Source organism: Oncorhynchus mykiss, chromosome 21 (genome assembly GCF_013265735.2).
Source record: "Oncorhynchus mykiss isolate Arlee chromosome 21, USDA_OmykA_1.1, whole genome shotgun sequence".
In the NCBI taxonomy this organism is placed as follows: Eukaryota; Metazoa; Chordata; class Actinopteri; order Salmoniformes; family Salmonidae; genus Oncorhynchus; species Oncorhynchus mykiss.
This window is the reverse complement of record NC_048585.1, coordinates 43,232,209-43,246,414: the sequence shown is the minus strand read 5'-3', so window position 1 is coordinate 43,246,414 and position 14,206 is coordinate 43,232,209. Positions and strand designations below refer to the sequence as shown.

The window sequence follows — 14,206 nt, the reverse complement described above, 5'->3', positions numbered from 1 at the left end:
AAGAGTTGAGACACTAACTGAAGGATATTTTGGTTGATTTATTTGGGTTTTTCATTGAAGTAGTTATTTTGCTTTTAGAACTGTACTTATTTTGAGCTTTTTGTTCTTGTAAAGATGTTGTAGTAGACTCAGGCCAGTGGCACATATTTAATGACTATATAAATGTATCAGAAAAGGTTCAATTAAAAGGTCAATTCAATACGGAGACCAACTTTGTGATGGTTCTCAATGGAGATAATTTTAGACGAGATCACACCATGTTCATTGTATTTATGAAAACTGAGCCCATACAGTGTACAGTACCATTGCCACCTACTGGCCTTTGTTGGTATTGCTGGTTGTAAGTACAAATACCTGCATACATACTGGACTGATAAGGAACACTGCTATAACTATTATTAGTAGTAGTATTATAATTTTTAAACATTTGAACAAGTTGGGACAACCCTTCAGTTAACTACTGTACCTATCAATTATCCAGTAGTAGTGATTATGGTTCCATAATATACATTTAACGTATTACAAAGTAGACTATGTGTTGCAGCACTACTTTTGGTGTCCCCCTCAGGAATTGCTCTTGAGAAAATGTCATGTAATTGTCCCCTCCAAAGTTGAAATCAGATTTTTGCCCATGGGGAAGGTGTAACTGCAGGTCACTGCGGGCCTGTGTTAGATTGTGTGACTTCTTGCAAACACTAGGTACCTGATTAGATAATTATTTAATGCTGCATTCATGACAAGTTCAAATTAATGTGTAAGTTATTTGCGTATAGCTTCCTATTGGTTGATTCTGATACTTCCCAAGTGGGCAACTCATGTATTATTGCCACATTCAAGACAACTTGGAAACTCGGAACCTCTGAGTTCAAATTTGCCTAAGTTGTTTGCGTAGAGCTTCTTATTGGTTGATTTTTATATTTTCTAAGTGGGAAACTTGGATCTTAGATTTCTACAACGAGTTTTCAAGTCCGAAATGTTAGAGTATTCGAGTTCCGAGTTGTCTTGAATGCGACACATCTTCCTACAAGGAGTTTTCAAAACAGAAATGTTTGAGTTTCCTAATTCCGACACGTCATGAATGCAGCAAAAGTTAAGGTCTTATCCTCCAGGGTCAAATATAATAAATATCAAGAGAAGAATATTAATAAGGTAAAATATTACAAAAGGCATGTCAGATCATAATGGCTGAGAAAATGAAATCTCATGAAAAACAAATCAAGGGAACGAACCTGAGCTTTGCTAAAATCCGATGTGCATTTCTCAGTTCAACCTAATGAACAGTCAATTTCCTGCTGTATTAAATCATTAAAGGCTATGCCATTATGGACACCTAGTTTCGATCAGTATTATTTTGAATCACATAGGCTTGAGTGCAACTGCAAAACACTGGGGTCCTCAGGGGCAGCATGCACCCTGACTCTGGATGAGCGGTACCTCATTGGCCCAGGTTTTTAAATCCAGATCAAAATGACCCTGTGTTGTGTTAAATGTGGTCCCTCATTTTTGGATGTCGTTTTAAGACAAAATGGAAACAAATCTCTAACATATCACATCATGTGCTATTTCCTCTCAAATTCTATTTTAGTGGTCAACAATGTGGTTTTTAAAATCTGTATTTTGTATTGTCAATTATTGTATCATTGCAGTGACACTTAAATATTTTATAACTTTCTAACGCTAAGCTACAAAGTTCATGTTGTACTGTATGATCCCAAGACATTTGGTCAGAATATTTTCTGTCTTAGATTGAGGAACAAATTTGAATGGAGAAACAGGATTGAGACAACACGGGATCATTTTGATCTGGATAAAAAGTTTGCCCTGTAGGAGACCATCAGGGCAGCCAGGAGACGCACATCAGCAGTGACCCCCAGGACAGCAGCCACAGTCTGTCTGTACTGAGGAGAGAAAGTGGCTCTGAAGTTGAATTTCCCCCTCTGTTAAATCATGTGACTTCTTTGAAACAGTAGGTACCTGATTCATAAGTATTTACATCAGTATAAAGTTTTGTTACACTCCACAGGGATAAACATCAAGAGCAGACCATAGTAAAGACCAAGTGAAGGATATATCAAATATTACTAAAGACGAGGGAAGGCAGGTGTACGTAAATGATGGTGGCATGAGTGCTTAATGCAGGGCAGCCCGACGTGGGATGGGCGCCTTCCGAGCCAACCAGGGCAAGGAAACCTCTCGAGCCAGCTAGGGTGTGGAAGCCCGACGAGCTGGCTAAGCACGGACCAGTTTGAGAACCATTAAATTGGTGTTAAAAACAACACAATTTGGGTTATTTGGAAACCCAGCGCTGGGTAGAAATTAAGGACAAATCACACCCAGTTGGGTTGCGCGGCTTATCTAACAAATTGGGTGTCTTGGATTACCCAAACAAGGGTTCATTTAACCATCAGTTGGATATTTTTAACTCTCATGCTGGGTTGACAAAGCAGCTGGGTCATTTTGAATGTAAGGTCATTTTCAAAAAGTGTCGCATTTTAGGGGTGTGGCATTCAGCTAGATCGTATTGGCCACACTGTGAGAGTAAACGTCATCCCATTTGATCATGTTAAGCTTACATACCGCAAATTCAAATTGTCCTTTATTTTATTTGCATTTTACACATTGGATTCATTATTACATATTATAATGAGGTATACCACCTTATTGTATCCCAACAATGGGACTTAGCACCCAGCATCAATAACCCAGCAGTTTTTAAAGAAAACAACCCAACCCAGCACCTGCAACCCAGGATCAACCAAACAACCCAGCATTTTTTGGAGAGTAGTGTAGTGGGATGATGTGACTGGTGAAGATGCTCTATTCTCTATATTTATCAAGCACTAGATTAATGAGAGACTTGTCCTGGATTCCGTAACAGGAGAGCAAGCGTGAGTCTTCCAGAGTCTTGCATGTGTATCTCATCGTCAGGGTATCTGCATAAAGAGGTGAGAGTTCAGCGTACAGTTGTCGTTAATAAGGTGGTACACACATTACTGTAAATGTTATGATGAATTGTTTATCACAATGTTACTCAATATGTTGGGAGTTCCCTTGTTTCGCTAGTGATAAACCATCAAATTACATAAATATCATTATGTACATTGCCCAGTATGTTTGTTCTAATTCTGTACTGTAGAGTTCAACCTGCCTACCTATGTCCCAGCCTGGTAGTCTCTGGGCAATTTTCTGTTTCAGCTGCAGCACTGTGGTATTGTTCATCTCCTCCTCTGATTGGCCCACGTCGATTTCCATTATCTCCCCTCTCAGTCCATTCACTCTAACGTGGAATGTTGCTGAATGTGATCAAAACAAACTTTATTCATGCACGAATCAAGGTTTAGACTAAATTACATTCAAAGGCATTTATGTATAATTTGCAAGTCATGGTCATAAACATATTGAATTCGTGTAGATTTTTTTTCTTCTTTGAGACTTGTTGCTTGAAAGGTCAATCTTGTTGGACACAGAATATCAATGACAAAAGACAGAAATAGTGCTGAGATGTTTTTACGAACATAAAATTAGGTCAGGATCTAAATATTTTATGTTGTTCCACAATGCTAAGTAGCTAACCCGCCATGTTAAGTCTATGGGAATGCTAACAGGCTTATGTTGACTTTGTACTGTTTATACTACTTGAAAATGCACGTTATTTGTCACCTTTCATTTTTTCATACATTGATATCTTGATATTGCCCAGTGTATTGTACTCTGCATTCTACAGTTCCACCTGCCTACCTGAACTCCTCAGGTATCTCGCCGTTGTTTTTATATTGCTAAGCAATTTTACATTTCATTTCTAATTGTAGTTTTAATAGAGTCTATCATCATTGATTTCTTGACATTGCCTAGTAAGTATGTGTGTTCAATTCTGCATATAGTTCTACCTGCTTACCTGACTTCCTTGGTGGTCTATCTGGCACTCGCTCGACAACATTCTGTTTCAGCTGCAGCACTCTGGTATTGTTAATCTCCTCCTCTGTGTGGCCCATGCTGATTGCCATTCTCTCCTGTCTCAGTCCTTCCACTATAAAAATAGACAAATATAAATGCAGGAGCAGACTTAGCAACTTGGGTGCTCGTTTTAAAATGCTGTTTACGTGCCCCCCCTGGCCTCTACCCCCCAAAATAAACATGTTCTTACAGACATTACCTGCTACGATTATTATTATCCCACAATTTAAATGTCTTTCATTAAAAAATATATATTATATATAATTATATATAAATATATATTTCAGGAAATAATTATAATATATATATTATAATTATTTACTGAAATATGTTTTTTTTAATGAAAGACAATAATAATAATCGATAATAATAATAATCGTAGCAGGTAATGTCTGTAAGAAAATGTTTATTTTGGGGGTGTGTATATATATATATATATATATGCATACAGGCAGGCCGTACAAAGCTGTTTCTACACACTTACAATTATACTGACAATTATAATTTGACACTCACCTACTGCTCATTTATTCATTTGAAATTTTTGTCATGAACTCTAACTTAGCCCTGGATGAATCTTCTGGCTGCACTTTGCCATTTTAATTTCTGTTTTACGTGTGTAACAGAGAAGTTAGACTCAGAAGGAAAATGTCTCACCAAGGATTGTGTTTCCTGATGCACTCCTCCCAGCACAAGTTTTTCCCAGCGGCAATATCCTCATTCTATCTGTTTTAATAGAAAAAACACACGATATTTGAGAAATGAATGCACTTGAAATGACTGCCTTACTCATACAGTGACTACTCCATGTTATCTGAAACCAAACAGTTTAATACATTGTAATAGTAATGTTTTTCCCGGTGGTTCTATGTTTACTGTATATGTGCAGTTCTATTTTTATAGATCTTGATACCTACCGTACATTAGATTCTGTTCGCTCTATCCAGGGCCGGGCCTAGCCTTTTGGGGGGCCCTAAGCGACCTGGTTATCAATATGAGTCGTAGGCTACACCTAGCGACAGATACCTTGACACATACCTCGTTAGAGTTATTCAATCACCGGGCTGAATATATATATCTATATTTTCATATCGGTGCGCATGATTCATGCCAATTAATTTCATGCAATTCTACTCATTTTGCCATGGGGCAGAGAGAAACATTTTCAGTTTATAGCTCATTTCCTGCTATTCTACTCATTTTGCCATGGGGCAGAGAGAAACATTTTCAGTTTACAGCTCATTTCCTGCTATTCTACTCATTTTGCCATGGGGCAGAGAGAAATATTTTCAGTTTACAGCTTAATTTCCTGCAATTCTACACATTTTGCAATACGGTGGAGGCAAATGTTTGCAGTTTTTAATATGATAACTGATGATCAATGGGCTCCACCTCAGTCAGTTATACAAATTTAGATAGCTGGCCGCCAGACTTACTGTATTCTATTATTCTAACGCTCAACAGTAAGTTGACTGAGTTCCAAAATAAATAAATAATGAAAAACAGTATATATATATATGTAGTACCAGTCAAAAGTTTGGATACATCTACTCATTCAAGTGTTTTTCTTTATTTTTAATAGTGAAGATATCAAAACTATGAAATAACACATATGGAGTCATGTAGTAACCAAAAAAGTGTTCAACAAATCAAAATATATTTTATGTTTGAGATTCTTCAAAGTAGCCACCCTTTGCCTTGATGACAGCTTTGAACACTCTTGGCATTATGTCAACCAGCTTCATGAGATAGTCACCTGGAATGCATTTCAATTAATAGGTGTGCCTTTGTAAAACTTAATTTGTGGAATTTCTTTCTTTCTTATTAATGCATTTGAGCCAATCGGCTGTGTTGTGACAGAAGATAGCCCTATTTGGTAAAAGACCAAGTCCATATTATGGCGAGAAGAAGCTCAAATAAGCAAAGAGAAATGACAGTCCATCATTACTTTAAGACATGAAGGTCAGTCAATCTGGAAAATGTCAATAACTTTGAAAGTTTCGTCAAGTGCAATCGCAAAAACCATCAACCATGATGAAACTCGCTCTCATGAGGACCGCCACAGGAATGACAAGAGTGAGCAAAGCTGTCATCAAGGCAAAGGGTGGCTACTTTGAAGAATCTCAAATATAAAATATATATTGATTTGATTAACACTTTTTTGGTAACTACATGATTCCATGTGTGTTATTTCATAGTTTTGATGTCTTCACTAGTATTCTACAATCTAGAAAAATATTAAAATAAAGAAAAACCCTGGAATGAGTAGGTGTGTCCAAACTTTTGACTGGTCTAGTACAGTACTGTACTGTATATATATATATATACAATTTTACAAGTATATATATATATATATATATATATATATATATATATATATATATATATATATATATATATATATATATATTTGCAAAATTGGTCCACGGTCCCACGGGCTGCCAGTTGCCCATCCCTGATCTACATGGATCATAAAGGAGCTATTGTGTAACGGAGACATGGACGGAAGAGGAAGCGAGACATCCCACTCGCTATTTTATATAAAGTGAATGAACTAAGCAGACTGATAATGCATTGGTGTTAATGGGAGAGCCACCCCCTTTCTTCAATGGTAAACGGCCTGAGTGGGACATCTTCATTTATCCACCGTCTTTGACGGAGAAAAGAATGTGCAGTAAACTCACTCCACAGCTAACTTAAAATGTCACCAATGGTGCTATCGAATTGGCTCCTTTTGTATAGCTCAACTGGTTCGTACATTGTCAAGCAGACCTGAGATAACTATAGTTTTAAATATGCTTTGTGGAAAGTAACTATTTTGGGAAAGTAACAAATAATTACTTTGGAGGTGACCCAAAAATGACTAATTTTAAAACTATTTGAATACAGATCCATCTGGCAGTGGATCACATTAGATTTACACAATACATGTATGTTTGAACATTCTGTACATTTCCATTCTCCTAAACAGGACCCAGGTTTTTAAAGTCCTATGTAACAACAACGTTGCTATTGGAGTAATCACAAAGTAATGTTCTATAGATTAATACCTTAAAGCCCTCCAAACCATGTGCTAATGATCATATATTTAGACTAACTCAACTAATTGTTGTAGTTTTTCGTTCTTCATCAAATACAGCATTTGGCAGCCACCAAATAAATATTATTTTTGTTTTCAAATCACTTAAATACCTTAAAATATGATTTGTTTTTTTTCTGAGAGGTATTCAATATACTTTCAAATATTATTATATTTTCTGATACCTGTATTTGATTATCAAAGGAAATACTTGTCTTTAGTTGATTCTCTATATTCGACAACTTTGAGTATTTGAAAGGTTGGTATTTTCAAATAAACAACAAAATGCAACTGTTTTCTAACCAGGTCTGGTGTGCATACTGTATGCAGAGAGATAACGGTACCTTATGGCTTAGTGGTAGCTGACAGAGCCGATACAGCTTGTGATACTTACGGATGTCCTGAGTGACCCAAGAATAGTTCTTCACCAGGATGCTGTAGAGTGCCTCCTTCTGGGGTTGAGTGGACATGGCTCCGTATAGCGCCCTCATTTTGTCCTGGCTGGTTCTGGCAGCCAGGATGTTAGAATTAACCTCTGGATGGATCAGTCCCTGTGAGAGCATGACATCTGCAATGGGCTCTACCGGACTGACCCTCTGAATAAGCTCTGCCCTGTGATCATCTATAAACTGGGCTCCTGGTAAATATCATAGAGGTTGTGTCAATATGGAAGAATGCTAATAAAAAAACGTAATATATATATATATATATATATACATAAGTACTTAGGTATATATATATATATGCACATATCTACAGAAGTGGTTCAAATTGGCATTTGGAATAAAATTGTAATTTGTATCCTATTTTTCCCAAAACTTCTAACACATCTTACAACATACAGGTAGGTAACTGCCAAAATAAATGAAGCACTTGAGTAAATGAGGAATACAAAGTATATTGAAAGCAGGTGCTTCCACAAAGGTGTAGTTCCTGAGTTTTAAGCAATTAACATCCCATCATGTTTAGGGTATAAAAATGCCGAGTTGCCCATTATTTTGATTACCATGACTTTGAAAGAGAGGTCTCAAAGAAGCATACAATAGGTGGTTTAAATTGTGTGTGCGTGTGTGCGTGCGTGCGTGCGTGCTTTCAGTCACCAGATCTCAACCTAATTGAACACTTATGGGCGATTTTGGAGCGGGCCCCTGAGACCATCAACAAAACACCAAATGATGGAATTTCTCGTGGAAACATGGTGTTGCATCCAATGTTCCCTATTATTGTTTAGGGCACTGAGCAAAGTTTAGGTCTCGTGAACGGAACTGTCAATGTTTCAGGAATTTTTTGTAATTTCCGGTGCGTTTACAGTGAACAATGAGGCTGTACCCTTAATGTTTTAGCCAATAAGCTATTGTGGCTATTTGAGCATAATGTAGGCCTACCAACAAACCCAATGTGGCAAATCCCAAAACATTGGAAATAGCTTTGGATTACTTTGATATAGCCTACAGTAGCCTACATGGCATGAGACTTTTTTTTTTTTAAAGAGCTTGACATTAATTAATTATATTTGACTTGGTCTGTAACACCATCGGCCAAATAGGCAGTGGCGACCAGTCATTCAGGGCAGATAGGGCAGAACCCAACCTGTTTTGAGCCCCACATTTTTTACAAAAACAAACATGTTATTTTGCATGTTATTTTGGCATCAATATGTGTTCACATATCAGTTTGCAAACAATTTAAACAAATATATATAATTGAGTTAATAAAGACACATTCAAACAAGGCAGAGGTCCTCTGTCCAGTGTCTGTTCTTTTGCCCATCTTAATCTTTTATTTTTATTGGCCAGTCTGAGATATGGCTTTTTCTTTGCAACTCTGCCTAGAAAGCCAGCATCCCAGAGTCACCTCTTCACTGTTGACGTTGAGACTGGTGTTTTGAGGGTACCATTTAATGAAGCTGCCAGTTGAGGACTTGTGAGGCGTCTGTTTCTCAAACTAGACACTCTAATGTACTTGTCCTCTTGCTCAGTTGTGCACCGGGGCCTCCCAGTCCTCTTTATATTCTGGTTAGAGCCCGTTTGTGCTGTTCTGTGAAGGGAGTAGTACACAGCGTTGTACAAGATCTTCAGTTTCTTGGCAATGGCCTTCATTTCTCAGAACAAAAATAGATTGACGAGTTTCAGAAGAAAGGTCTTTGTTTCTGGACATTTTGAGCCTGTAATCGAACCCACAAATGCTGATGGTCCAGATACTCAACTCGTCTAAAGAAGGCCAGTTGTATTGCTTCTTTTATCAGAACAGCAGTTTTCATCTGTGCTAACATAATTGCAAAAGGGTTTTCTAATGATCAATTAGTCTTTTAAAATTATAAACTTGGATTAGCTAACACAACGTGCCATTGGAACACTGGAGTGGTAGTTGCTGATAATGGGCCTCTGTACGCCTATGTAGATATTCCATTAAAAACCAGCTGTTTCCAGCTACAATAGTCATTTACAACATTAACAATGTCTACACTGTATTTCTGATCAATTTGATGTTATTACAATGGACAAAAAAAGTAGCTTATCTTTCAAAAACAAGGACATTTCTAAATGACCCCAAACTTTTGAATGGTAGTGTATGTTGTGTAGTAAGATGTCAGTAGCCCATGTACCTCCCCCTAATAATTTGGTCTATTTAATCCTCTTAACCCCCTTAATTTCGGCCTACTGTTCTGACTTGGTGGTGCACATGTAGCCTATAACCTGTTTTAAAGAAATGCAATCATTGAATATTGTAAGAGCTTTCATTGTCTGCTTATATGCCACCTTTATTTATCCTACGGTTCTGACTTGGTGTACAGGGAGAACACTGTAAGAATGGTCAATGTTCTGAATTCTGTCGCTGTACATTTCAAAAGTGCTGAGTAAATAGTTATATTGACGACATCCATCCTAGCTCGCTCATTAATGTCTTTATCAAAATTACGGATTGCCTCTTATCCGCTTTGCGTCCCCTTATGCCATAGTTTGTACATCTTAATTGTCATTAGAAACCACATTTGTTTAAGCAAGTCAGCCATATCAGCTGTGTTTTTTAAGGCAGTAAATGAGGCTGAATGAACAGCTTGGCTGCCAGACAAGGCTCCGCTGATAGCCAGGTGTAGCAGTGGTAAGATGTTGGGCCTGCTTTGGGACAACTTTATGTAGGCCCTAACAGTTTGTGGATACAGTTTGTCACCGTTATAGTGCAATTAATAAAACATGTTTTACCTCTTCTTCTCCCCAATTTCATGGTATCCATTTGATAGTTAAAGTATTGTCTCATTGCTGCAACTCCTGTACAGACTCAGGAAAGGCGAAGATCGAGAGCCGTGTGTCCTCCGAAACACAACCCAAACAAGCCGCACCGCTTCTTGACACAATGCCCGCTTAACCTGGAAGGCAGCCGCACCAATGTGTCAGAGGAATCACTGTACACCTGGCGACTGTATCAGCATGCATGTGCCCGGCTCACTACAGGAGTCACTAGAGCGCGATGGAACAAGGACATCCCTGCCAGCCAAACTCTCCCCTAACCCAGACAACGCTGGGCCAATTGTGCGCAGCCCCATGGGTCTCCCGGTCACCGCTGGCTGCGACAGTGCCTGGACTCAAAACAGGATCTCTAGTGGCACAGCTAGCAAATGCGATGCAGTGCCTTAGACCACTGTGCCACTCGGGAGGCCTCAATGAATGTATTGTTTAGTGTTGTGTTGTGTAGTGGCTTTGCTGACATGCATCCCACTTTCTTTTTTTTTTTGCCCCACCAAGATTTACATGCTAAAATCGCCACTCCAAATAGGTGACTATAAATTGCATTGTATTGTGTTTTATGATGAAGAAACTTGCTTACTAGAAAAGAATATCAACAAATGGGGACACCCGCGGCACTGCGCTCTGATCTGAACTGATCTGAAAAACGCATTCATTCGCGGGTGATTGAACTAGCGCTCGTGTACTACCCCCGCCAATAGAATTCTACTCCGTTGCGCTCTTGCTTTGCCCACAACAAAATCAAAGACTCAGTCTTGCAAAGTTAGATTTCTTTTGTTTTTTTTTTACATTGAAAAGTGGCTGATATAATGTTGATTCGATCACAGGAAAAAACGTTGATCTAAATAGAGCAAACTAATGGGGCGAACTCAGTGACATTCAATCTCTTGCGTCTCTGCGCGGCATGACATTTCTTCTGCGCCGGCAATCCTGGCAGATGCTGCGCGGCCGCGCACGCGCGCAGTTTATGGGGGACATAGTTCGCATCCCTCCAATAGAGTTCGACACTTGCATAATCTATGCCAAGGCGTGTTAAAGCTGTTCTTGCGGCTCCTGGTGGCCCAACGCCCTATTAAGACACTTTGTTGGTGTTTCCATTATTTTGGCAGTTACCTGTATATTTAATTTACTGTATATTCAAGCTACAATCAAATCAATACTTTCAAATCTGCATACAACATTCCATGACCTATTAAGCGATTCCTATTTTACTTGAAATCATAAACTAAGGTTGAGCAAGAGAGGCTTAGATACATTTTACTAATATGATCGTGTCTAGTGACGAACTTGAGCGTGGTGTCTTTGGGGTCATAGCGCTTCTCACCCTCCTGCTGCTGGGTTGTCATCGTGTTGCTCTCTCGCCACTGTCTCTCAGTCGTTGCCTCATACACACAGGACGGACTGTGGGATATGAATAAGAGAAGCCGATTTGCTCCTCGACTATCTCTTGTACGTGTTTTTCCAACATAGCCAGATTTCACTTTCCTTTTCACCTGACATTTACGAGAAGTCACATGGTATGAAGGAAATGCATGCTGTTGATGCTCTACTATTTTACTCCTAGCTAGTGTTTGAAAAGTGTATTGTTATACTTTGTGCTGCTGAACTGATTCCGAGAGACTAGCACCTGTGCATCTTGTCATGTTTCATGACTGTCCAGCATTAGAATTATCTTGATCATTGAGCATGACAGATCACAGTCACTGCAGATTAACTTCTATCAATTGACATTCTCTGACTCAGGGCCCGTTTTAGCCTTTTGGGGGCCCTAAGCAAGCAAAACATTTGAGTCTGCAAAACATTTTAGTGGCCCCCCTCTTTATGGCAGAGATTAAATGTACGTTTAAAGTGAATTTCCTGCAACTCTACACATTTTGTCATGGGGCGGATAATTGTCTTTACAATTTTATGTCAAATTTCATGAAATTATTTGTTTTAAATGCCATGGGGCAAGACACTGCTTTTTTCTCAGTTTTACAGCTAATTATCTGCAATTCTACCCATTTTTCCATGGGGAGAGACATTTTTTTCAATTTTAAAGCAAAATTCTTGCAATTCTACACATGTGCCATGACTTATGCCCTGTTAATGATATCTGACTGAGAGTGACTAACAAAGTCAATAGGGGCCCCTGGGCTTTTGCCCTGCGTGCCTGGTCAGTATTTGGCCATTATTACAAGTTTAGATAGGTGGCTAGACTAACTTACCAATTAAAAAATTGTTAGCTGGTTAATTGAGTGACTGTCAGTGACTGACATAACAAGAGAAAATTTGCTGAAGCACAACCAAATGTTGAAGTTTCACATTGTGTATTCTGCTATTCTAACTGTCAACAGTTAGTTGAGTACCCTCACCCCGCCTGAAAATACATACATATACACTACCGTTCAAAGGTTTGGGGTCATTTAGAAATGTCCTCGTTTTTGAAAGAAAAGCATTTTTTTTTTTGTCCATTAAAATAACATCAAATTGATCAGAAATACAGTGTAGACATTTTTAATGTTGTAAATGACTATTGTAGCTGGAAACAGCAGATTTTTATGGAATATCTACATGGGCGTACAGAGACCCATTATCAGCAACCATCACTCCTGTGTTCCAATGGCATGTTGTGTTAGCTAATCCAAGTTTATCATTTTAAAAGGAGAATTTATCATTAGAAAATCCTTTTGCAATTATCTTATCACAGCTGAAAACTGTTGTGCTAATTAAAGAAGCAATACAACTGGCCTTCTTTAGACTAGTTGAGGATCTGGAGCATCAGCATTTCTGAGTTTGATTACAAGCTCAAAATGGCCAGAAATAACTTTCTTCTGAAACTCGACAGTCTATTCTTGTTCTGAGAAATGATGCTGGCCTTCTAGGCAGAGTTGCAAAGAAAACGCCATATCTCTGTCCAGTGTCTGTGTTCTTTTGCCCATCTTAATATTTGGTTTTATTGGCCGGTCTGAGATATGGCTTTTTCTTTGCAACTCTACCTAGAAGGCCAGCATCCTGGAGTTGCCTCTTCATTGTTGACATTGAGACTGGTGTTTTGCGGGTACTATTTAATGAAGCTGCCAGTTGAGGACTTGTGAGGCATCTGTTTCTCAAACTAGACACTCTAATGTACTTGTCCTCTTGCTCAGTTGTGCACTGGGGCCTCCCGGTCCTCTTTCTATTCTGGTTAGAGACCGTTTGTGCTGTTCTGTGAAGGGAGTAGTACACAGCGTTGTACGAGATCTTCAGTTTCTTAGCAATTTCTCGCATGGAATAGCCTTCAATTCTCAGACAAGAATAGACTGACGGGTTTCAGAAGAAAGGTCTTTGTTTCTGGCCATTTTGAGTCTGTAATCGAACCCACAAATGCTGATGCTCCAGATACTCAACTAGCCGAAAGAAGGACAGCTTTATTGCTTCTTTAATCAGAACAACAGTCTTCAGCTGTGCTAACATAATTACAAAAGGGTTTTCTAATGATCAATTAGCCTTTTAAAATGACAAACTTGGATTAGCTAACACAATGTGCCATTGGCACACTGGAGTGATGGTTTCTGATAATGGGATAATTAATATTCTGCCATTTCCAGCTACAATAGTCATTTTCAACATTAACAATGTCTACACTGTATTTCTGATCAATTTGATGTTATTTTAATGAACAAAAAAATGAGCTTTTCTTTCAAAAACAAGGACATTTCTAAGTGACCCCAAACTTTTGAACTGTAGTGTATATTTAGTTAATATTTAAAAAATATATATATATTTTTTTTTTTGGGGGGGGGGGGGGGGGGGGGGTGGAGGCCTAAGAGAACGCTTACCGCTTATGTCCCTTATGCCTGGAACCTTCCCTGCTCTGACTTATCTAAGGGGGATTCCAGAGAACATCACCATGGCAACAGATCTGTATAAAAAATAAATAGTGCAGATTTACATTTTATATGTCAAT

The 14,206-nt window shown here is 38.5% G+C and overlaps 1 protein-coding gene across 1 annotated transcript; it reads right to left on the bottom strand.

Annotated features, from left to right (window-relative positions):
* Positions 1-1,307: 1,307 nt before the first annotated feature.
* LOC110500497 lies at positions 1,308-11,769 on the bottom strand. The gene is made up of 6 exons (XM_021577892.2): positions 11,603-11,769; positions 7,428-7,670; positions 4,612-4,680; positions 3,896-4,027; positions 3,153-3,293; positions 1,308-2,933 (listed from the first exon to the last, which is right to left on the bottom strand). Exons 1-6 carry the CDS (start codon positions 11,622-11,624, stop codon positions 2,818-2,820), a joined length of 723 nt encoding a protein of 240 aa, XP_021433567.1. The 5' UTR covers positions 11,625-11,769; the 3' UTR covers positions 1,308-2,817.
* Between the last annotated feature and the right edge of the window lie 2,437 nt (positions 11,770-14,206).

Bases quoted from the DNA above. Each gene is read 5' to 3' on its own strand.
- LOC110500497 (XM_021577892.2), bottom strand. From the start codon at position 11,624: ATGACAACCCAGCAGCAGGAGG. The intron at 4,681-7,427 runs GTAAGTATCACA...CTATTAAAACAG, and splicing joins TTGGGTCACTCAGGACATCC to ATAGAATGAGGATATTGCCG. The intron at 3,294-3,895 runs GTAAGCAGGTAG...GATCACATTCAG, and splicing joins TAGACCACCAAGGAAGTCAG to CAACATTCCACGTTAGAGTG.